The following is a 20325-nucleotide window of genomic DNA, read 5'->3' on the forward strand; positions in this document are numbered from 1 at the left end:
TGTTTAGGAAACTCAGAGAGGATGGAAATATGGATCTCGTCAGACATGAGGCAGTGAGGTATGTATATGGTGTTTGTGGGTTCAATAGTGTCTTAGTATTGTGTTTCTAGGAGAAATTCTGTTTGCTTTGTGATGGTGAGTGAATGAAACTGTGTAGAGTCTGAGGTGTTCAGTGAAGGTCTTTGAGGAGGAGACATTTAATGAGGAATTACAACACAAAGGAGCTGCCGAAAAAGAACAAAGGAAGAGCATTTCAGTCTGAAGCAGTAGCTCAAGGAAGAGCTCAAAGATAGAAACAAGCTGGGTGAATTCATGGAGCCTGGTGTGGCTGGAATATATGGGCATGAGATGATGCGGGAGAGCGAGGCGAGGCAGAGCTGGATCAGGCAGGGATTCGTCAGCTCTCAGGTAAGGTGTGTGGATGGGAAACCATTGGAAGGTTTTAGTCAGGAGAGTAACTCGATCTGATTTACCTGTTCCGAAATATCACTCCGGCTGCTGGGTGGGGAGGGGATTATCTGGGAAGAGGGAGGGGAAGCAGCAAAGCCAGTTAGGATGCTTTTGTTATAGTCCCGGGTAAAATGTCACAGAAGTTTGGATAGTAGTAGTGTGATAGCAACGAGATAAAGAATCATGGATTTTTAAAGGGATATTTGTGAGTGTTGGGACTTCTGGAGTGAGTAATAAGAGAGATCAAGGGTAACTTCTCAATTTTTGCTTTGAGCGATTGAATTGTCGGTTATGGAATTTATTGCGATGAAGAAGACTGATAGACAAAGTTGTGGGGAGATCAAGAGTTTATTTTTGCCATGATAGATGTGAGATGCTTATTTGATGCCAAATGGACATGTCAAGTAGACAGTTAGATGTAAGGATCCAGAATTCTAGGGAGAGTTACAGATCTGGGAGCCATAACATGTGGCTGGCATATTTACGATGAAAACCATGGCCCGGAAGAGATCACCTGTGGAAAATGTGTAGCTAGAGCAGAACTTTTGGATCTTTCAGTGTTTAGAGGTGAAGCGGAAGAGGAGGAAATGTAAAGGACACTGAGAAGCAGTAGCCAAAGCCAAAGAAGGAAAACCAGGCAAATCTGATAACCAGATGAAGGTATTTCAAGAAAGGGGTAAAGTCAACTGTATTGAAGGGAAATGGCCACTGGATTGGGCTCATAGAGTTAGTTGGTGGCTCTAACAGGGTTCGCCACACTCAAATGGTGGAGTGACTGGAAAGGGTTGAGGAAAGAATGGGCAGTGAGGAAGCAGAAATGGTGAATTAATCAATACTTGGAAGAAATTTTGCTGTGAAGGGGAACAGAGATATCAGGTACTTGTTGAAGGGAAAGGTAGGACTTTTTAAGGTAAGAGATACTACTCCATTACTGGTTATGCTTTTTCTAAGTATAGGTTAATTTCCTTAGATTCCCCATTCATTTATGTGTTCATTCATTATTTGACAAGTGCTTCTGAACATGTGGTGTACAAGACACTATACTGAACACGGGGGATGACACATAGAGGGTGCTGTCCTAAAATGCACATTCTGATTACAGGGAGACAGGTACATAGACTGTTACAGGATGATATGGCTGTGCTGCAAGAGAGAGAAGGTGTGGTTCTCCAGAAGTACAGAGTAGGAGCACCTACCAGTCTTGTGGGGCAAGGAAGGCTTCCCAGAAGAAGTGATTTCTAAGCTTAGACCTAAAGTGTGTTAGCACATGAACGGGGTGGAAATGAGAAGAGCGCTTCAGGCAATGGTAACAGCATATTCAAGCCAGAAGGTGGGGCCGAACGTGGCACATTCTTGGAAATGGATGTTCAGTGAGACTGAGTATTACAGTTTGAAGAAGAATATGAAGAGATGAAGCTATAGAGGGTCACGTAAATATACAGGGGTTTGAATTTTTTCCTAAGACCAGAAAGAAGCAATTGAAGGGTTGTGAGTAGAGACGTAATCAGAACTGGGTTTAGAAATCACCTGGACTGCAGTGTGGGGTGTGGTCTTGAGGGAGTGAATGTGGAGACGGAAAGGCCAATTGAAGTCAGTTAGGGTGGTCCAGCCGAGGGATAATGGCATCCCGATCAAGGAGGCGCCAGTGAGGATGGAGAGAAATAGGTATCAAGAGATATCTAATCGGTACAATTTTCAGGACTTTAAATCTTTAAATTTTTCTTATTTTTAGCTTTATTGAGGTAAGCATGAGGGCTTTTTGAATGACTGGGTATGGGAAAGTATCAAGGTGACTCAGGCTTGTTCTTAGGCAGAGGAGTGGATGATGGAACCAGTCGCTGAAAAAAAACGCAGAGCAACTTTGCTGGGGGAGGGGGTTGGTTAGAGATGATGACTCCCTTCCGGCAGTGTTGAGTTTGAAGGGTCTGGGAATAACTAAGTGGGGATACCCAGAAGAAAATGGGATATATAAACACAAAACTCAGGAGAAGCAGACACCTGGCCTGAAGATAAAGTTTCGGAAGGTCATTAGTACGTAAGTAGTAATTTGTTCTTATGGAGTAGATGAACATATCTAGAAAAAGAGAAGGCAGGATATTACAGAGATAGAAAAAAAGCAAAAGAAGCTTATAACAGAGTCTGGGAAGGTGTGCCCCTAGAAGTAGGAAGAAAACCAGGCAAGTGACATGGAAGCCAAAGAAGAAGAATGTTCCAAGATGGAAAGGGTAGTAAACAGCATCAGAAGGTTCAAGGTATCCAATTCTGAGAAGTATCCACAGGGTTTAGCATTGGGAATATTACAGGTAGCCTTGCTCAGAATTAACCGGAATGGTTGGGGTAGAAGCCAGCTTTTAGTGACTTGAGAAGTGAGTGGTAGGTAAGGACATGAGGACAGCCAGTGTAGATCATATTTTCAAAAAGTTTGGGTTTAAAGCGGGGGAGAGACATCGGGTGGTAAGCTGGAGCGGCCATGGATCTGACATTTTGGCTGATTTTTAATCATGACAAAAAGAACATGGATTTTGGTATCAGACACATCTGGATTTGACTCTCCTCTACCAGATGTGAGATCTAGAGCACAGTGTATAGGACACAGTGCACTTTCAATAAATGTTTAATGAATGAGTCATTAAAAATCCTTCATCTTCGGGGCGCCTGGGGGGCTTAGTCGGTAGAGCATACGACTCTTGATTATGGTTCAGGTCACGATCCCAGGGTCATGGGATCAAGCCCTGTGTCAGGCTCCACGCTGAGTGTAGAGCCTGCTTCAGATTCTGTCTCTCTGCCCCTCTTCCCTGCTCATGCGCGCGCTCTCTCTCTCTCTCTCTCTCTCTCTCTCTCTCTTTCAAAATAAATAAATAAAAAAAATCCTTCATCTTCTGGGAGCTACATTTTTCTCCTTCACCAAATGCCTACCTGACCACTTCATTGGAAGGCTTGAATGAAATGGTGTTGTTGTTCCTTTCCGTGAATTCCTACTTATTCTTTGACACGAGTTGTTTCAGTAAACCTTCTGAGCCCCTCCAAGTGTGTCTTAGGATTTATATTGAGTTACACTATATTAATATCTCAGAGTTTATTATTTCATTACTATTGTTGCTAGGCCCTTCCCGTTCCCTTGTGTTGGCTCAAGAATAAGTCACCCACATGAATGGTCCAGTTACATGGATGTTTCTCAAAGTGAGCTGTGTGGACCCCTTGAATCAGAATCTCAGGGAGTTGGGACACAGAACTCTGAACTTAAACAGTGGCCCTGAATCCTGGGCTCAGTAAGAATCCTAGGTTTGTAATCACAGCACAGATGGCTTGAGTGTGGTCTGGTCAGAGCTCAGGCTCACACGTCGTGATCTTCAGGAGAAAAGCACTCACAGTTTTATGTGGCAGGTAAGAGGCAGTAAGGAGTAAGAAATATGTGTTAAAAGAAATGTAGTCATTTCTTTGATCTGTTCATTCCACGGATATTTATTGAGCAACTCAGATGAGTCAGAAGAGGGTGAGAAAGAGGAGAGACAAATAGCACCCCAAGATCTAGGCATTTTATCTGTACCGTGGGCTCTTCTAGAAATACGAGATTTGCTTACGCAGGAGCCGGGAGCTATGTTCCAGTGAGGCTGGAGACAAAAGCCTCAGTGTGGAAAATCTCAGGTGTTGCACAGGGGTGTGGTTCACTCATGTGGCAACACGAAGTCTCTGGGTGCCACATGTCAAGGCTCAAAGTATAAATCATTTGTTGTATGTCATCTGTTTCCCCAATAAACCCGGTGTTTAAATCTCCACATTGGTTGGGCGAAAAATAGAAAGAGAACCCCACTCCTTTTTCCTCCAGTCATTCAGCTGTTCATTCAACAAGCGTTCTCTGGATTCTTTCAACATGTGGTGGGTGTTGCCGGCAAAATGAGGAACAGAGTCAGAGCCCTGCTCTCGTGGAGCCAGTAGGCGAATGAGGAGATAGATAGTAATCAAATAATATCACAGGTAGTAGCTAATATTTTGGCAGGGCAGGGGGGCGGGGAACAGCTTTATTGAGATGTAATGTGGGATGTGAGTCATGTACCATACAACTCCCCCACTTAATATGTATAATCCAGGAGTTTTTAGTATAGTCACAGAGTTGTACAACCATTATCGTGTTTCATTTTACAACATTTTCGTTACCCTAAAAAGAAATCCCATACCTTTAGCTGTCATCCCCTAAACCCTCTGCCCTCCTTCCCCCCAGACCTAGGCAGCCACGAGTCTTCTCTCTGCTTCTATGGGTTTCCTTACTGGGACATTTCATAGAATATGTGGTCTTTTGTGATTGGCTTCTTTCACTTAGCATAATGATTTCATATTTCTTTTATATGATAGCCAATATCTATTTGTGTTAGACTAATCATAGTCTACGCCAGGGATTGGCAAACATTTTCCATAAAGGGCCAGGTAGCAAATATTTTAGTCTTTGAGGTCTATATGGTCTCTGTCGCAACTATTCAGCTTTGCCATTTTAGCATGAAAGTAGCTACAGGCAGTAGGAAAACAAATGATCGTGTCTGTGTTCTGGTAAAACTTACTTACAAAAACAGGCTGTGGGTCAGATCTGACCTTCAGGTTATAATTTGTTGACCTCTGATTTATGTCAGTCTAAATACTTAATCCTCCTAACAACTCTGGAGGTAGGTACTCATAGCCCCATTTTACAGTTGTGAAGACAGAGGCACACAGATAACACGTGGTGTATAGGGGAACTCAGGTAGTCTGGCTCTAGAGCCAGTGCCCTTAACTTGTCAGTGATTACAAGTTGAGGCAAAGTGCTAACTGGGGCAGGGGTATGGCTCTATGAGACCAAATAACAAAAGGGAGATTTGACTTAGGTTTCCTTCAGGATGAGCCATTGAGCTGTGACCTGAGGTTGACTAGGTGAAGGGAGGCGTGTTGGTACAAAGGGCTGATGAGCAGCAGGAGGGAACGTAGCTCGTAAAAGCCCAGGAAGAAGACAGAATGGCTGGAACCCTGGGTGCTGGGAAAGGAGGAGAGCTGTGTGCGTTGAGGCTGGAGAGATGCCCCGGGGTGGACCACACAGCATCTGTGCGGCTGTGACCAACGTCGCTCCTTAACCTCAGAGGGGAGAGAAACCGTCAAAGTGTGGAAAGGGTAATCCAGTAAGATGGACCAGCTGAAGCAGAGAATGGGTCGAAGGGGTCAGAGCAGACCTGGTTGGCCATGGGAGGAGCAACCATGGAGGATGGCAGATAGGGCAGGAGGGCTGGGGGAGCCAAGGAAGGGGGGTAGGAAGGGAGCGGGTACCAGAGCTACATGGGGGCCGATTTCACCTGGTTTATGGGAGGCTGTCCCTGGAGATGGCGAAGGATGGCGCTGTCAAATCTATGAGATGGAAACTCCAGTGAGGACAGATTTGGGGAGAGGGAGAGAGGAAGAGTGCGATTTTAGTCCTGAGATCCGGAGTTTGATGGGCAAGCGCTGTGTTTTCCGTAGGGAGGACACAGGTTCTCCAGGGGAGGACTAGTAAAGTAAAAGAATGCTGTTGATGGTTGCATACTGTATTATGAGTTACGTTAGTCAGGAGTTAGCTTTTAAACCCCGCTTTTCTCCTTCAATGGGCGAGATCTCAGTCTTGGTCCTACTTGCCTTACTGGCTTGTTTGTTTGCTTATAGTTGGTTGCAAGAAAATGTGTAGTAAAATGCCCCCCTGCTTTTTTTTGTTAGTTAATAGTTTCCCCTTTTATAGGTGAGTAACATCCTTTTCCTGTTTATTCTTCAAATATTTTAGGCTTTTCTTGTTTTGGTTGCACGTGCCTGTGTATTTTTATTCCCTTAATTTGCTTCTTTATTTATTTCTGTTTGTTGTCATCTCCATGAACAATAAAAGAGGTGGCCTTGTTATTTTTAGTCCCCTTTCCATCCAGAGCAGCTTGATTAAGATTTTTTGAGATGGCCAAAATGTGTTGCATTATTTTCTGAATGTAGTTATCCTTACCACTTGTGTCCCAGTGAACAGTGAGTTGGGTCTCGTTACAGTACATGCCCTTTTGTTCGAGGCATTTTATTTGTTGAAGAAAGAAATTGTCCAGGTGTTATTAACACAAGGACTAGGGTAACACATAGGCCTAGTAACTGCTGCCAGTAAATTCTTCTTCTCCATGCAGTAAGATAGTTTGATCCTTCATTAATACTTACTCTTTCTTTCTTTCTTTCTTTCTTCCTTCCTTCCTTCCTTCCTTCCTTCCTTCCTTCCTTCCTTCCTTCCTTCCTTTCCTTTCCTTTCCTTTCTTTCCTTCTTTCTCTTTCTTTCTTTCTTTCTTTCTTTCTTTCTTTCTTTCTTTCTTTCTTTCTAATTTTTTAAATGTTTATTTCTGAGAGAGAGAGAGAGAGAGAGAGAGAGAGAGACAGAGTGTGAGCAAGGAGGGGCAGAAAGAGAGGGAGATACAGAATCTGAAGCAGGTTCCAGGCTCTGAGCGGTCAGCACAGAACCCAACACGGGGCTCGAACCCACGAACCGCGAGATCATGACCTGAGCCGAAGTCGGACGCTCAACCGACTGAGCCACCCACACGCCCCTAAATCTCTGCTTTGTTAATTGCCAACTTAAAACATGAAGTTGTGTCATGTTCATTCCTTTAATTTACATATGCATACGTTCATTCAACAAATATTGACTGCCTTCTACTTGCAAGGTATTCTACAAGCTAGCGGCCCAGTGACCAACCAAACAAATCCTCGCCCTTTTAGAATTTATGTTTTTTTAAAATATTTATCTAGAAGGATGCACAGGAAACAGTTAATTAATGTTGTCTCTGGGAAAGGAAAATGGGAGGTTTGAGTGAAGTTAAGATTAACTTTTGTGTCCTGCTTGAAAAATGTTTTATGAGTATTATATAGTACTTTCTAATCACAATAAGAAAAAAAAAAACCAGTGAAGTATTGTGGAAGACTAGACCCAGAAGAGATTATATCTATTTCTGTTTAGCCAAGGGGGCATTTGAACAGAGTATGTCTTCTTTTAGCAGATGTGGCTTGAAGAATGCCCAGCACGTCTACTGTGCTGAGTGCTGGGGTTGTTATGAATGCGGAGGGACATGGGAGGATTGGCCATTCCAGAGGGTACACGGCATGGGAATGCAGAAAAGAGTGAGACTTTTTTTTTGAATGAAACTTACCTGGGGAATTGTAGATATTCTAGTTTGCTGGGAAAGCAGGGTACGAGCAGAGAAGTCATGGGAGACGAGTCAGGAAAAAAGCAGATTGGAGCCAAACTGTGAATGACCTAGAGTGTTAGGCTAAGAATTTAGAATTTATTCTCTAAGGAACTGAGGAAGGATCAAGAGATTTTAATGGGGAGAGTGGCAGATCAAAGGAGGGAATCCGGAGCCAAGTGCCATAAACCTGGTAGCAGCAAGCCAATAATAGACGGGGAAGAAGTTCCTGGATAGGAGATTGCAGAGCTTCCTCGGTGAACTCCTGCAGTAGAGAGGACATTCTTGGATGAGCCACACTGTGATAACGCATGGCTCTGTGTTTAAGTGAAAATGTCCATCAGTGATTCTCATATCTGAGAATTCTCATATTTGAACTCTTACCACAGGGCAGAACTGCTGGAGTCAACATTTTAATTAATTAATCAATTAATCAATTTGGAGTCAACATTTTGGATGAATTCGGGTGCAGCTGGTCTAGTAGCTGTGGTAGTTTTACAAGGAGCTTTATAATGAACTTAAAATCCATACTCTTTCATTATGCTCAACTCCATTTGTTTTCATGTAAATTCCCTTCCAGCTAAGGATATGTGCTGCCAGCTCACAAATGGCAGATTGAATAAGAACAAACTCAGGGATTAAATGTATTTTTATGGTAATGACCATCTAGAGGAAACCTTTGCCTCCTAGGTCTTGCTTCTCAAATTCGGTCAGATATTTTCCAAGAATGATAAGGATATCTGTATGGGCCTGAGTAAAATTCACTGACTGCGTTTTCCTACGTTATACATATTTCTTCTTTGCCTTAAAAATCAGGATGGGGAACTTCTCATTCTCCATTCTCTCTTGGCATTTTACAGAGAAATCCATCATTACAATAGATTTTCTTATTCTCTTTAATTCTTGCCCTTTTTTATCCCTAACATTGGCTGATTCTATTCTTCTACATGCCGTTTTGAGAAGAGTCTTGTTATTTTATTAGAAAGCTCTCCCCAGAAATTACAAAATAAAATCCAGCAGCTAAAAAAAAAAAAAACAAATCTCGCTCAAATTAAGTTGCTTTAAAGCAGTTGGTTCTCAATTATTTTTTTCCCAATGGGTCAGCCTTTGAAAAGAACAAATGACTACTTATCCTGCCATAGGGTGAGTTATTTGGCTCTGGTTCCTGCTGAATTAATACCGCTTTTCAGGGATAAGGCAGTAAGAAAATGTGAGAAAAGTGTGTCAAGGGATAAATAAAATGGCACGTACTAAACCACTTAATTCATCCATTACAAAGGTGTTTAATTGTCCTCGGGACATCTTTGTTTGCTGTTAAGCAAAGGGTCCTTGTTGCATTTGAAGGGTTCTGATTTCTAGGATGACGAGGTGTTCTGTAAATTTGGACAATGAGTTAGTTAAAAGCCATGAAGTTTCTTTTCTAAATCCTTTTCTGAAGATCTCATTTGTGCTTCGTTTCCTTTGCTAACTGGAGAGGACCGGTGGGGATTTGTTCTGACTGCTTCTCTTATTGTTTCCCGCCAGGTTTCTATTAGATTTTATCAAATTAGGACAGGAATAACTTAGGATTTTCATTGGAAACATTTTGATTATTTTCAGTTTATGTCCCTTTCGGGATATATGTCAGTCCAACCTCGGATTAGATGAAGTGCTCCCAATTTGAATGATACAGTTAGAGCCGTGGTTTCACTGCCTCTTTTCTCAGCCTAGGAAAATTCATTCCTCAGTTCGCTTAGTACCAAGACCCTTTTTGTCCAATATCACACGCAAATGAAATGACCCTCTTCTATTACCTGGAAGGAGTTGGGAATGACTGAGGTTTCCAGGTGGATGTGGAATACTAAAACTCTTCAGGAACATCACGTTCTTTCTGCACTCAGTTTTGTGCCAGAGGTTTACCCCTTCCAAGATTATTTTATCTGCCTTCCAGAAATGTCCTCGTCCTTCTCTGCCATGTAACTCTCCTGAAGGAAGTGTGGACTCTTATCTCCTGCACCTACCAGCGTGCCTGATTAGTTTCTTTTTCACACTTTATCACCTAGAAAGAAAGATCTCTCTTGGTCCCTTAAGGATAGGAAGAGAGTCATCTTTGGTTTTTTTGTTTGTTTTGGTTTTGAATTGGATTTCTGCTTTATTGTTATAATAATGGATAGGTCCCTCCCCGCTTTTATCCGTGACCTTGATTAATGTACATTGTGTGCAGGTAACTTGATCCTGGAATCCTAAAAAGCTGTTCTCTAGTTTTTTTCTGTTGAGCAAAATTAGCCTCCAATACAATTTTTGTTTGAATGTTTAATGTTCAAACATATGTTTAGAAATTTTTTATATGTTTAAAAATATAGTCCTAGCATCTACTGATACTCTTTAATATATGTTTAAATGTTTAATATCTATGTTTAAAAATATTGTTGTATCATCTACTTATACTAGGAGAAAAAGCAATGAAAACGTATCAAAGACTCTAGAAGATTGCATAACATTTTGAATTATAGGACAAAATTGTGGTTCTTTGTAATTCTTTTGCTAAGTGAAATTTATATGAAACAAATAACTCTCAAAAGCCTAAACTATCCACTTGGCTTGCCAGGACTCAGTTCATTTCAGCTAACAATTACTAAGCACCCTGTACTTTGTAAATCACTGGGCTATACCTAATTTAAGTTGGTAATACAGAAAAATGAAATGGATTAAAAAAGATAAGAAAAAAATCCAGCCAGGCTAAGTGCATCTTTAATCTCTAATCAGCCGTGCTTATAAACGCCTGAAGATACATTTACTCAGATTCTCTTCAGTTCCTCAACCTGAACTCTCATCAGATTAAAAATTTTTCTTAATTCTTTTATTAAAAATTTTTTTATGTTTATTTATTTTTGAGAGAGAGAGAGAGTGTATGTGAGCCAGGAGGGACAGAGAGAGAGGGAGACACAGAATCTGAAGCAGGCTCCAGGCTCTGAGCTGCAAGAGGGGCACAGAGCCTGTCATGGAGTTTGAACTCACAAACCAAGAGATCATGACCTAAGCCGAAGTCAGATGCTTAACCGACTGAGCCACCCAGGGGCCCCTAGATTAAAATATTTTTAGGAATTCTAATTAGATGTCATGTCAACAGTTTCAGTCTGATATAACTGTGGTGGCTAGAGATTAATTAAGCAGAGTGGAAGGAGTCAAAGAAAAACAGTGTATTAGAAGATAGATCAGGTAACTTTTTAGAAAAGGAATATAAACGCATAATGGTAGATTTGACCTTGTCAATATAGTAAATCAAATATAACAGTAAAATGATTAGAAAACTTATTTTTTATTCATTTAAATTTAATTATGATGTAGTTTTATTAATTAATCTTAATCGGTTTAATATCACTAAGTTATTGTTACTGTTATATTATTATTCTTTTAGCAAATGTTTTCTTTAGAGTCCTTCTGGGCCAGGTTCCTCTAGGCACCTGGAATAGGTCACAGACAAAACATCTTTGTCTATGTGGTCCTTTGCTTCTGGTGGGAGAAGAGCAAGACGTTAAACAATAAACATACTACATATGTAACTTAGGTAGGATGTTTAAAGGTGGTAAGTGCTATAGAAAAATAGAGCAAACAAAGGGAAGCAGGACTGGAGGTGTTACAGCCTCAAATAGGATGGGAAGTAGGCTTGCGAGGATATGTGTAGTAAGAGCACTCCTGGAAGAAAGGACGGTTAGGGCGAAGCCCTAATGTAGGATCGTTTCTAGGGAGTTCGAGAAAAACGGGGAGGCCGAGAGAGTCTGGAGTGGGATGAGCAACAGGGGCTCCTGGGTGGCTCAGTCAGTTAAGCGTCCGACTTCGACCCAGGTCATGATCTCACAGTTTGTGAGTTCAAGCCACGCATCAGGCTCTGTGCTGACAGCTTGGAGCCTGGAGCCTGCTTCGGATTCTGTGTCTCAGGCTCACACTCTGTCTCTGTCAAAAAGAAATAAACTTAAAAAAAATTTTTTTTTTTTTTTTTAAAAAGGGATGAGCAGAGGGGGTAGGGGTCAGCCTTGCGGCCATCTTTAAAAAAAATTTTTTTTTTAATGTTTATTTATTTTTGAGAGTAAGAGAGACAGAGCATGAGTAGAGGAGGGGCAGAGAGAAAGGGAGATATAGAATCTGAAGTAGGATCCAGGCTCTGAGCTGTCAGCACACAGCCCGATGCGGGGCTGGAACTCACAGAGTGTGAGATCATGACCTGAGCTGAAGTCAGATGCTTTACCGACTGAGCCGCCCAGACACCCCATCTTTTTTTTTTTTAAGTTTATTTATTTATTTTGAGAGAGAGAGTGAGCAGGGGAGGGTCAGAGAGAGAGAGGGAGAGGGAGAGAATCCCAAGTAGGCTCCATGCTGCCAGTGGGGCTTGAACTCATGAACTGTGAGACCATGACCTGAGCCTAAATCAAGAGTTGGATGCTGGACTGGCTGAGCCACCCAGGCGCCCCAAGCCTTGCATCCATCTTCAGGAGTGAAGTGAGAAGCCCTTAAGGATTGTGAGCAAAGGAGTGTGAGTTAACATTTTAGTAGCACCACTCTGGCTGCTGCGTTGAGAATGGTACTTAGAGGGCAAGGCTGGAAGGAGGGAGACCTGCTAGGGATTTAGTGCAGGCTTCCAGGTGGAGGTGGTGAGAACGGTAATATCCTGACTACATTCTGAAGGGAGACCAAAGAGGATTCTCCGAGGCATTGGATATGAAGTGTGAGAGAAAGAGAGAAGCCGACTTGTGATGGAGGAGGAAAACCAAGAGTGTTGGGTCCAGAAAGGTGAAGGCTGAGAATCGACCGTTGGTTCTAGTGGAAGGTGGTTATTGATGACCTGAATTCATGGTGCCCTTGATGAGGGAGCAGTTTTGGAGGAATGGCCGTGGTCTGATTCGTGTGGGTTCGGTTAAGAGAGAATGAGGAGGAAGGGACCTGAGAACACAGGCAACTCTGTCTGAGGAGTTTTGTCATAAAGGGCGGCAGATAAGTAAAGCAGTAGTTTGTGGGAACTGGGGTCAGAGAGGTTTGGTTTTGTTTTTGTGGTGAATTAACAGCCTGGATCTACACTGATGGGAATGGTCTAAGGGAGAGGGGGAGAAGGGGATGATACAGGAGAGAAAGGAGGCAATGTCCTCGAGCAGGCATAAAGGGATGGGATCTGGGGAAGGAGTGAAGGGATCAGCTTTAGGTCTGAAAAGGCCAGGTCATGGCGTGCTAACAGGCTGGAGGCAGGGACATTTTGTTAGGTGGATTGGACAGGGAATGGATGTGCTCTGGGAGCAGGGTCTCAGCTGAAGAGTGAGGATGGGAGAGGAGGTGTTGGAAGTTCGAGGAAGAGACGCCCTACTTGGGCGTCACGGTGAGACCAGTCAGCACAGGGACAGATCTTCTTCCAGCCACATCCAGTAGGATGAGTGTTGGTACAAGCGAGCGGAGTGTAGTGATAAAGAGCCAGGAACACACAAGAAGGCACAAGGAGGTGTTTGTAAGAAGTGATCATGGAATTGAAAATGGAAAAGGATGAAAGGTAGGATATCAGTGGGAGCGAGGGACAGTGAAAAGGTGGCAGAATCAATGGCGCTAGAATGAACTGAAAAGATAAGGGCTGTTGTTCAGAAATGAGATGCCTGAAATTGAGACCTCCAGGAGTTGCAGTTATTAGTAATGATGAGGTCTGGGGTATGACCATGACAGCGAGTGGTTGAAGCAGAGCAGAAGACAAGTTTGTTGCAGAAGAAGAACAGAAGAAATGGAGAGGCCAGGAGCTTCCTCAGTTGTATGCTGAAATTGCCAGGAAAGAGAAATTGTGTTGGAGAGAGGACAGCGGGGAAGGAATTAAATGAGGAATGACGAGGAATGACAGAGGTCAGTAGATAACTGTGACAGTGGAGATGGTCTGATGACATGAGAGTCAAGACTGGAGCACTTTGGGGACAGAGAGAGTGGAGAATGATCTGGAAGTGAGGAGCAAGGACCCCATGGTGCAAGGGGTATAAGAGAGAGCAGAGCCAGCACTTGAGGGGGTCAGATTGCAGCAAGAGCAGAGAGAAGACACCTGTCAGAGAGGGTTTGGACACTGGCGACTTTGCTGACGGTGTTCTACAGGTTCATCGCCAGTGGAAGGGCCTCCCGCGTTAAGAAGAGGTGGGTGATGAGAAAAACTGGGGCGTGTGCAGAGTCTTAAGGACATCAGAGTGAGAGAACAGAAGGGAACCTGACAGCTTGGAGAGTGTGTGTGTGTGTGTGTGTGCGCGCTCACTGATGGACATAGCAGGGAAAGAGGCATCCTGGGATGAGAGCTGGTGACCTCGAGGTAGATGGTGGTGTCAGGGCTGTGAACATCGGGCCCAGGGAGGAGTGAGTGCCTGGGCTGACACTTGTCCCTGTCCAGCCGGGCGAGGACATCCGGGGAAATGGAAACTCAGTCCTGGTGTGCAGGGCTAACCCTTGAGTGCAGAGTTGACATGTCTGCAGGAGCTGAGGGGGTAGAAGGCTAGTGGGGAGCCTGGAGTTGGTGTAGGGCCCGCCCCTGCCCCTGTGAGGAGAGGAAGACGTACCCTGAGTGTTTCAGATCTTGCCCTTGACTCCTGTCCTGCTAATAAAAGTGGGCACTTCTCAAGTGAATCCTTAACAGTCTCTGGAGGTGAGTGCTTATTACCTTTATTCCCAAAGGAAATTACTGGTGTCACACAGCCTCTTAGTAAGAGGCAGGACTTGAGCCCAGGTGTCTCTGACTCTAACTGCAGCTCATTTACAGTTAATTCAGTGGCTATATATCCTCCATGATAAATACTCTAAGTGTCAAGTCTAAACTGCTCACGACCTTATGAACCTTTTATTTATTTGTTTGTTTGTTTGCTACGTTTATTTTTGTTTAGTTTGAGAGAGAGAGAGAGTGAGTGAGTGAGTCCCAAGCAGGCTTCACACTGTCAGTGTAGAGCCTGATGCAGGCTCGAACTCATGGACAGTGAGATCATGTCCTGAGCTGAAACCCAGAGTTAGACGCTTAACCAACTGAGGCACCCAGGCGCCCTTATTTATTTATTTATTTATTTATTTATTTATTTGTGAAGGATTCTTTTTTTTTTTTTTTTTTTAATGTTTGTTTATTTTTGAGAGAGACAGAGACAGAATGTGAGTGGGTTAGGGGCAGAGAGAGAGGGAGACACAGAGTCCGAAGCAGGCTCCAGGCTCTGAGCTGTCAGCACAGAGCCCGGTGCGGGGCTCGAACCCACGAGCTGTGAGATCATGACCTGAGTCGAAGTCGGACACTCAACCGACTGAGCCACCCAGGCGCCCCTGTTTATTTATTTATTTAAAAAAATGTTTATTTATCTTGAGAGAGAGAGAGAGAGAGAGAGAGAGAGAGAGAGAGAGAGAGAGAGAATCCTAAGCAGTCTCCACTGTTAGCACAGAGCCTGATGCAGGGCTGGATCCCACAACCATGAGATCATGACCGGAGCCGAAATCAAGAGACTGGGCCACCCAGTCACCTCCTTCTTTTTCTTTTTTCTTTTTTTCTTGAATGGGGTTTGTCTTTAAATACGTATGGCTTTGGCTTAGACTGAGAGTGCCTTTGGGTTGGGAAGTCTCTCTCCTCACAATTCCTTGTACAAGACCGTCAAGGCCATGTGAGGACTTAATTCTTTTGTCAGTAAAAAGTATTAAAAATCATTGTCTCTTGTCAGCTAACCTGCGGTGATTAAAAAAAAAAAAAAAAAAAAATATATATATATATACATACATATATATGTGTGTGTGTGTGTGTGTATATATATATATATATATATATATATATATATATATATAATCAACATGCTATTTCCAAACCACTTCTTGAGCAAACATCCGAAAGTTAGACCAAGTCCTAGGAAGCTGGTAAAACTGTGGAATACACACACATCCCCAGAGTGATAGACCTTTGAGGTTTTGATAAGTTTAAAAGGGTTTCTGAGGCTTCTCATTTTATAACTGCCGTTGTCTCTTTTCAATAGCTGAGCAGGAAGACACTCAGAAGAAAACCTTCACCTGCTGGATAAACTCACAGTTGGCAAAGGTGAGGAAAGAAAGAACAAATAAAGCTATAAATATATTTAAATTACTTCTCCTACTCCCTCCCTTTGGGTCCCCCAAATGGTACTGGGGAGGTGTAAAAAAGGTTGAAAGAATGTGCTGAAGTCACCGTGAGCTTGTTTAGATGTATTTGTCATTCTTTCCCAACACAAAAAGGAGACACTTTTGCTAAGGATATGGGAGATCTCTTTTAGCAAATGTAATAATAATAGTAATAATGATTCGTACCTATGTATGGAGGGTTATGTCTTAAACAGTGTCCTAAGCTCGGTAAATATAATGGATTTGCATCACATTTACATGACTTTACAACATCCTCATGAGACTATTATTCCTGTTTAAAGAACAAGGAAACTAAGGAAAAAGAAGTTCTGTGACTTGCCTAATGTTGCACTGTCACACCGCTTATAAGTGATAGTGCTGGGATACAAACCCAGCAGTGTGGACCCAGAGGCCTTTTTTTTCTTATTTTTAAAAAATGTTTATTTATTTATTTTGAGGGGGGAGGGGCAGAGAGAGAGGGAGACAGAATCCCAAGCAGGCTGTGTGCTGTTAGCGCAGAGCCCAGTGAGGGGCTCGAACTCATGAACTGTGAGATCATGACGTGAGCTGAGATCAAGAGTTGGATGCTTAACTGACTGAGCCACCCAGGCGCCCCAAGGCCTTGTTAATCACTGTGCCATCCTGCCTCTCGGTGATGCCAAGTGCCCGGAATAACCTAGATATAAAATGAATAAGCCTCTTCTCACAGGCTCCCCATCCCTGCACGATGCAATTCTGAGAAGGGTAAGTTCATAAACAGATTACTCCATGAATGTAATCTACTCCCCAAATGGGTCACTACTGGCGTTTTCGAATGTCTTTAATGCCGCCTCTATGCACAGGTTTTCAGCTCTCAGCGAAGGTACCAGAGTGTGGTGCTACTGGAAATTTGCCATGAGATAAATTAAATTCACTGCTTTTCTTACCATGCTTTGACATAGAACTTTGTGTGTTCTCTCTCATTCTGTTACTTAAAAATCACTACCGAATTTGAGCTTTTGTGAAAACACAAAGCGCATTTATTGATGAGAATCCTAAGGGTATTATGTTTTTGGAGCAAAGTTTGAATGAATGTTTTTCTTGTGACCTTTTGTAGCGCACTCCTCCCTCGGTCGTGTCAGACCTATTTGCGGACATTAAAAAGGGGCATGTCCTCCTGGACCTGCTAGAAGTACTCTCAGGACAACAGTTGGTGAGCTTTTTAAGTGACATTAAAAGCCTTTTATTGATTAAAATCTTTTTTTCATATTTCTAAGTGATCTATTTTGCTTGAATTTCATAGCCTCGAGACAAAGGATCTAATACCTTTCAGTGTAGAATCAATATAGAACATGCCCTGACATTCCTAAAAAACCGATCAGTGAGTATGAATTTCATCGGAAGATTCACAGGAGAAATTAATGCAATGAAATATTTTCTCCTTTTAACCCGTGTTTCTTCTTTTCCAGATCAAGCTAATAAATATTCATGTCACCGATATTATAGACGGAAACCCATCCATCATTCTTGGCCTAATTTGGACAATTATACTGCACTTTCATGTAAGTAGTGTGGTGGTGTGGAAGTTATTTCTGTTCGGATCACTGCAGAATGAAATAAGTGTTAGGCAAGAAGATTCAGTCCTGAGTTTCTTCCAGAAAAAGGACACTCTAACCCTTGACGGGTGGACCTTTGCCACTGATGTTATTTTGCAGTTGCAAATTGAATGCGGAATTATGGTATCTGGAAAGATCTGCAGTGTCAGCACCACTGTCACTAGAACCTGCCGTGATAAAATTTTGTGTATTAATGGGGCGCCTGGGTGGCGCAGTCGGTTAAGCGTCCGACTTCAGCCAGGTCACGATCTCGCGGTCCGTGAGTTCGAGCCCCGCGTCAGGCTCTGGGCTGATGGCTCGGAGCCTGGAGCCTGTTTCCGATTCTGTGTCTCCCTCTCTCTCTGCCCCTCCCCCGTTCATGCTCTGTCTCTCTCTGTCCCAAAAATAAATAAAAAACGTTGAAAAAAAAAATTAAAAAAAAAAAAAAATTTTGTGTATTATTGTTTACTTACTTTGGCAGAAGAGAGGAAGCTTCCGGAGTCAATTTGTGAGAACCAACCCACTAAACTTGGTAGAATCTCCTAGTTTCGAGGACCCTTGTTCAATCTAGTAATCCCACAGCATTTCGTCCTGTCCCCAGACTGACTCCTTGATGAATTTCACTCCACAAATAATTTAAACACCTATTACGTTCTAGCTCTTGTGCCAGGACACCAAGAAAACAACAACAAAGACACTGTTGGTCCTGACCGTCGGATACTTACGATTGATAAATATATTCTTCCAGACCCGGGATTCCGAATTCGTGCAGGTTTTCTGCAGTTACCTAAAAAGTTGCATGTTGCATCTCTCCATAATTACTTTGAACATAATTTAAATAATGTGGGAAACAAATGTTATTTTATGAAAACCAGAAAATAACATAAGTACTTTGTATAAGATTTAAAACATGTAAGATAAGAACTGTGTATGATTTCTGGATACCTACGTTTGAAGTTCTAGTAAAATAAAATGCGTGAGGATGATGAAAACCAAGTTTAGAATTGTGTTTTTTGCCTCTGGGAGAGGAAGGAAATAGAATCACAGAGGGAAAGACAGAAGGCTTAAACTGTATCAGTGTTTTATTTTTTTTAAAAAATATGAACCAAATGTGGTAAAATGTTAAAATTTGACAATTCGTAGGTATTTGTTATATTTTTTTCCTCCATACTTTCCAGGATATTTGAAGTATAATTAAAAATTTTAATACAGGTAGTAAAAGGCAAATAGAATCACCTATAATTCTACCACTCTGTGATAACCACTAAATAATTTGCTGTACAGTCTCCCATGATACATGCAGTAGGAATGAACATATATATTTGTTTATGTTTGTATGTCCTAAACAGAATGGTCCTCCTATCCAAACTTTTCAACCTGTTCTAATGAACGTCTTTCTGAATTTATATGTGTGTTTTAATGGAGGCATGGTGTTCTCTTGTAAAGTGCTATATCTTATTAATGGACAGGCAGAATGCTCATAGTTTTATGATTATAAGCAATTCCAAAAAGACTACGCTCAGGGTAAAATTTTTGCGTACAATCTTCATTAGTTCCGTGGGCCAAATTCTTAGAAGTAAAATTGTTGGGCCTTAAGTTTTGCTTTTTTTGGCTTCGCTTTACCGATGTAAATAAACTTTTGTTGAAGTATAACATACGTGGAGAAAAAGGTAGAGATCTTACGTATAGAGCTGGATGTATTCTTGTAAATTAAATACATCCACGTAACCATCCCCCAAGATATAAATAGAAAACATTGCCTGAATCCCAGAGTTCCCATGTATTTCTCCCAGTCCTTACCCCCCTTCCCTAAAGAAACCAGCACTTTGATCTCTATCGCTGTTTAGCTTAGCATCTTTACCTCCATATGAAGAGATTATAACTGAAGTGACTTACATATGCTGTATACTCTTTTGTGTTAGATTTCTTTCACTTAATATCATCTATGAGTTTCAACTTGTTGAAGCATGCATTGCATCGGTAGGTCTTTTGTTTTTGTTGTTGTTGAGTATAGTTGACGCACAATTAGTTATTTTAGTTTCAGGTGTAGAACTTTGTGGTTTGACAAGTTTATGCATTTTGCTGTGTTCACCACAAGTGTAACTACCATCCATCTGTCCTGTTATGTCATGGTTATAATATCATTGACTGGATTTCTTTCTTTTTCCTTGTCATGTGTGACTGTATCACTGCGTGAATATGCCAGAGCTTACTTACTCTTCTCCTGTTGATGGGCATTTCTTTTGTTGCCAGTTTTTAGCTGTTACGAATAAAGCCGCTAGGCCCATTCTTGTATATTTGCCTTTGGTGGTACCAGCCCTCATTTCTTTCGTATATATATCTAGGAGTGGATTTGCTCGGTCATAAGGCGTGTGATCTTCAGCTTTGGTAGGTAGTGCCAGTTAGTTTTTCAAAATGGTTGCCCTGATTTACCCTGTTACAGAGTTTGGAGATCCCTTCTCCAATCCCTGCAAATACTTGACGTTAAAATTTTTTTATTTTAGCTGTGCTATCGCGTGTAATGATTTATAGAAATTTTACAATATATTCTGGGGGCGCCTGGGTGGCTCGGTCGGTTGTGTCTGACTTTGTCCCGGGTCACGATCTCGTAATTCGTGGGTTTGAACCCTGCATCTGGCTCTGTGCTGACAGCTCAGAGCTTGGAGCCTGCTTCAGATTCTGTCTCTGTCTCTGTCTCTCTCTCTCTCTCTCTCTCTCTCTCTCTGCCCTTCACATGCTCCCGCTCTGTCTCTCAAAAATAAATGCTATATATATATGTGTGTGTGTGTATCTATATCTATATCTATATCTATATCTGGATGCAATACAAGTCCTTTGTTGAGTGTATATGAATTGCAGATATCTTCTCTGATTCTGTGGCTTGCCTTCTCAATCTTTCAATGAATAGACATTCATGATCTTAATGTAGTTCAACTTTATCAACTTCCTTTTTTGGTGACTAGTACGTTCTATGTCCTGTAAAGAAATCTTTTCCTTTGCTAACATCT

General features: G+C 42.1%; 1 protein-coding gene across 11 annotated transcripts in view; it reads left to right on the plus strand.

Annotated features, from left to right (window-relative positions):
* SYNE2 (spectrin repeat containing nuclear envelope protein 2) overlaps positions 1 to 20325 on the plus strand; it is a 339505-nt gene that overhangs the window by 65386 nt on the left and 253794 nt on the right. For all 11 annotated transcript variants that reach the window (XM_053889485.1, XM_053889486.1, XM_053889482.1 and 8 more), the window contains exons 3-6: positions 15623 to 15684; positions 16840 to 16935; positions 17026 to 17103; positions 17192 to 17284. In XM_053889485.1, coding sequence (XP_053745460.1) covers positions 15623 to 15684; positions 16840 to 16935; positions 17026 to 17103; positions 17192 to 17284 — 329 coding nt within the window. The remainder of the gene's footprint in view (positions 1 to 15622; positions 15685 to 16839; positions 16936 to 17025; positions 17104 to 17191; positions 17285 to 20325) is intronic.

This window comes from Panthera pardus, unplaced genomic scaffold (assembly GCF_024362965.1).
Source record: "Panthera pardus isolate Hobbes unplaced genomic scaffold, ASM2436296v1 HiC_scaffold_24, whole genome shotgun sequence".
NCBI classification, from domain to species: domain Eukaryota; kingdom Metazoa; phylum Chordata; class Mammalia; order Carnivora; family Felidae; genus Panthera; species Panthera pardus.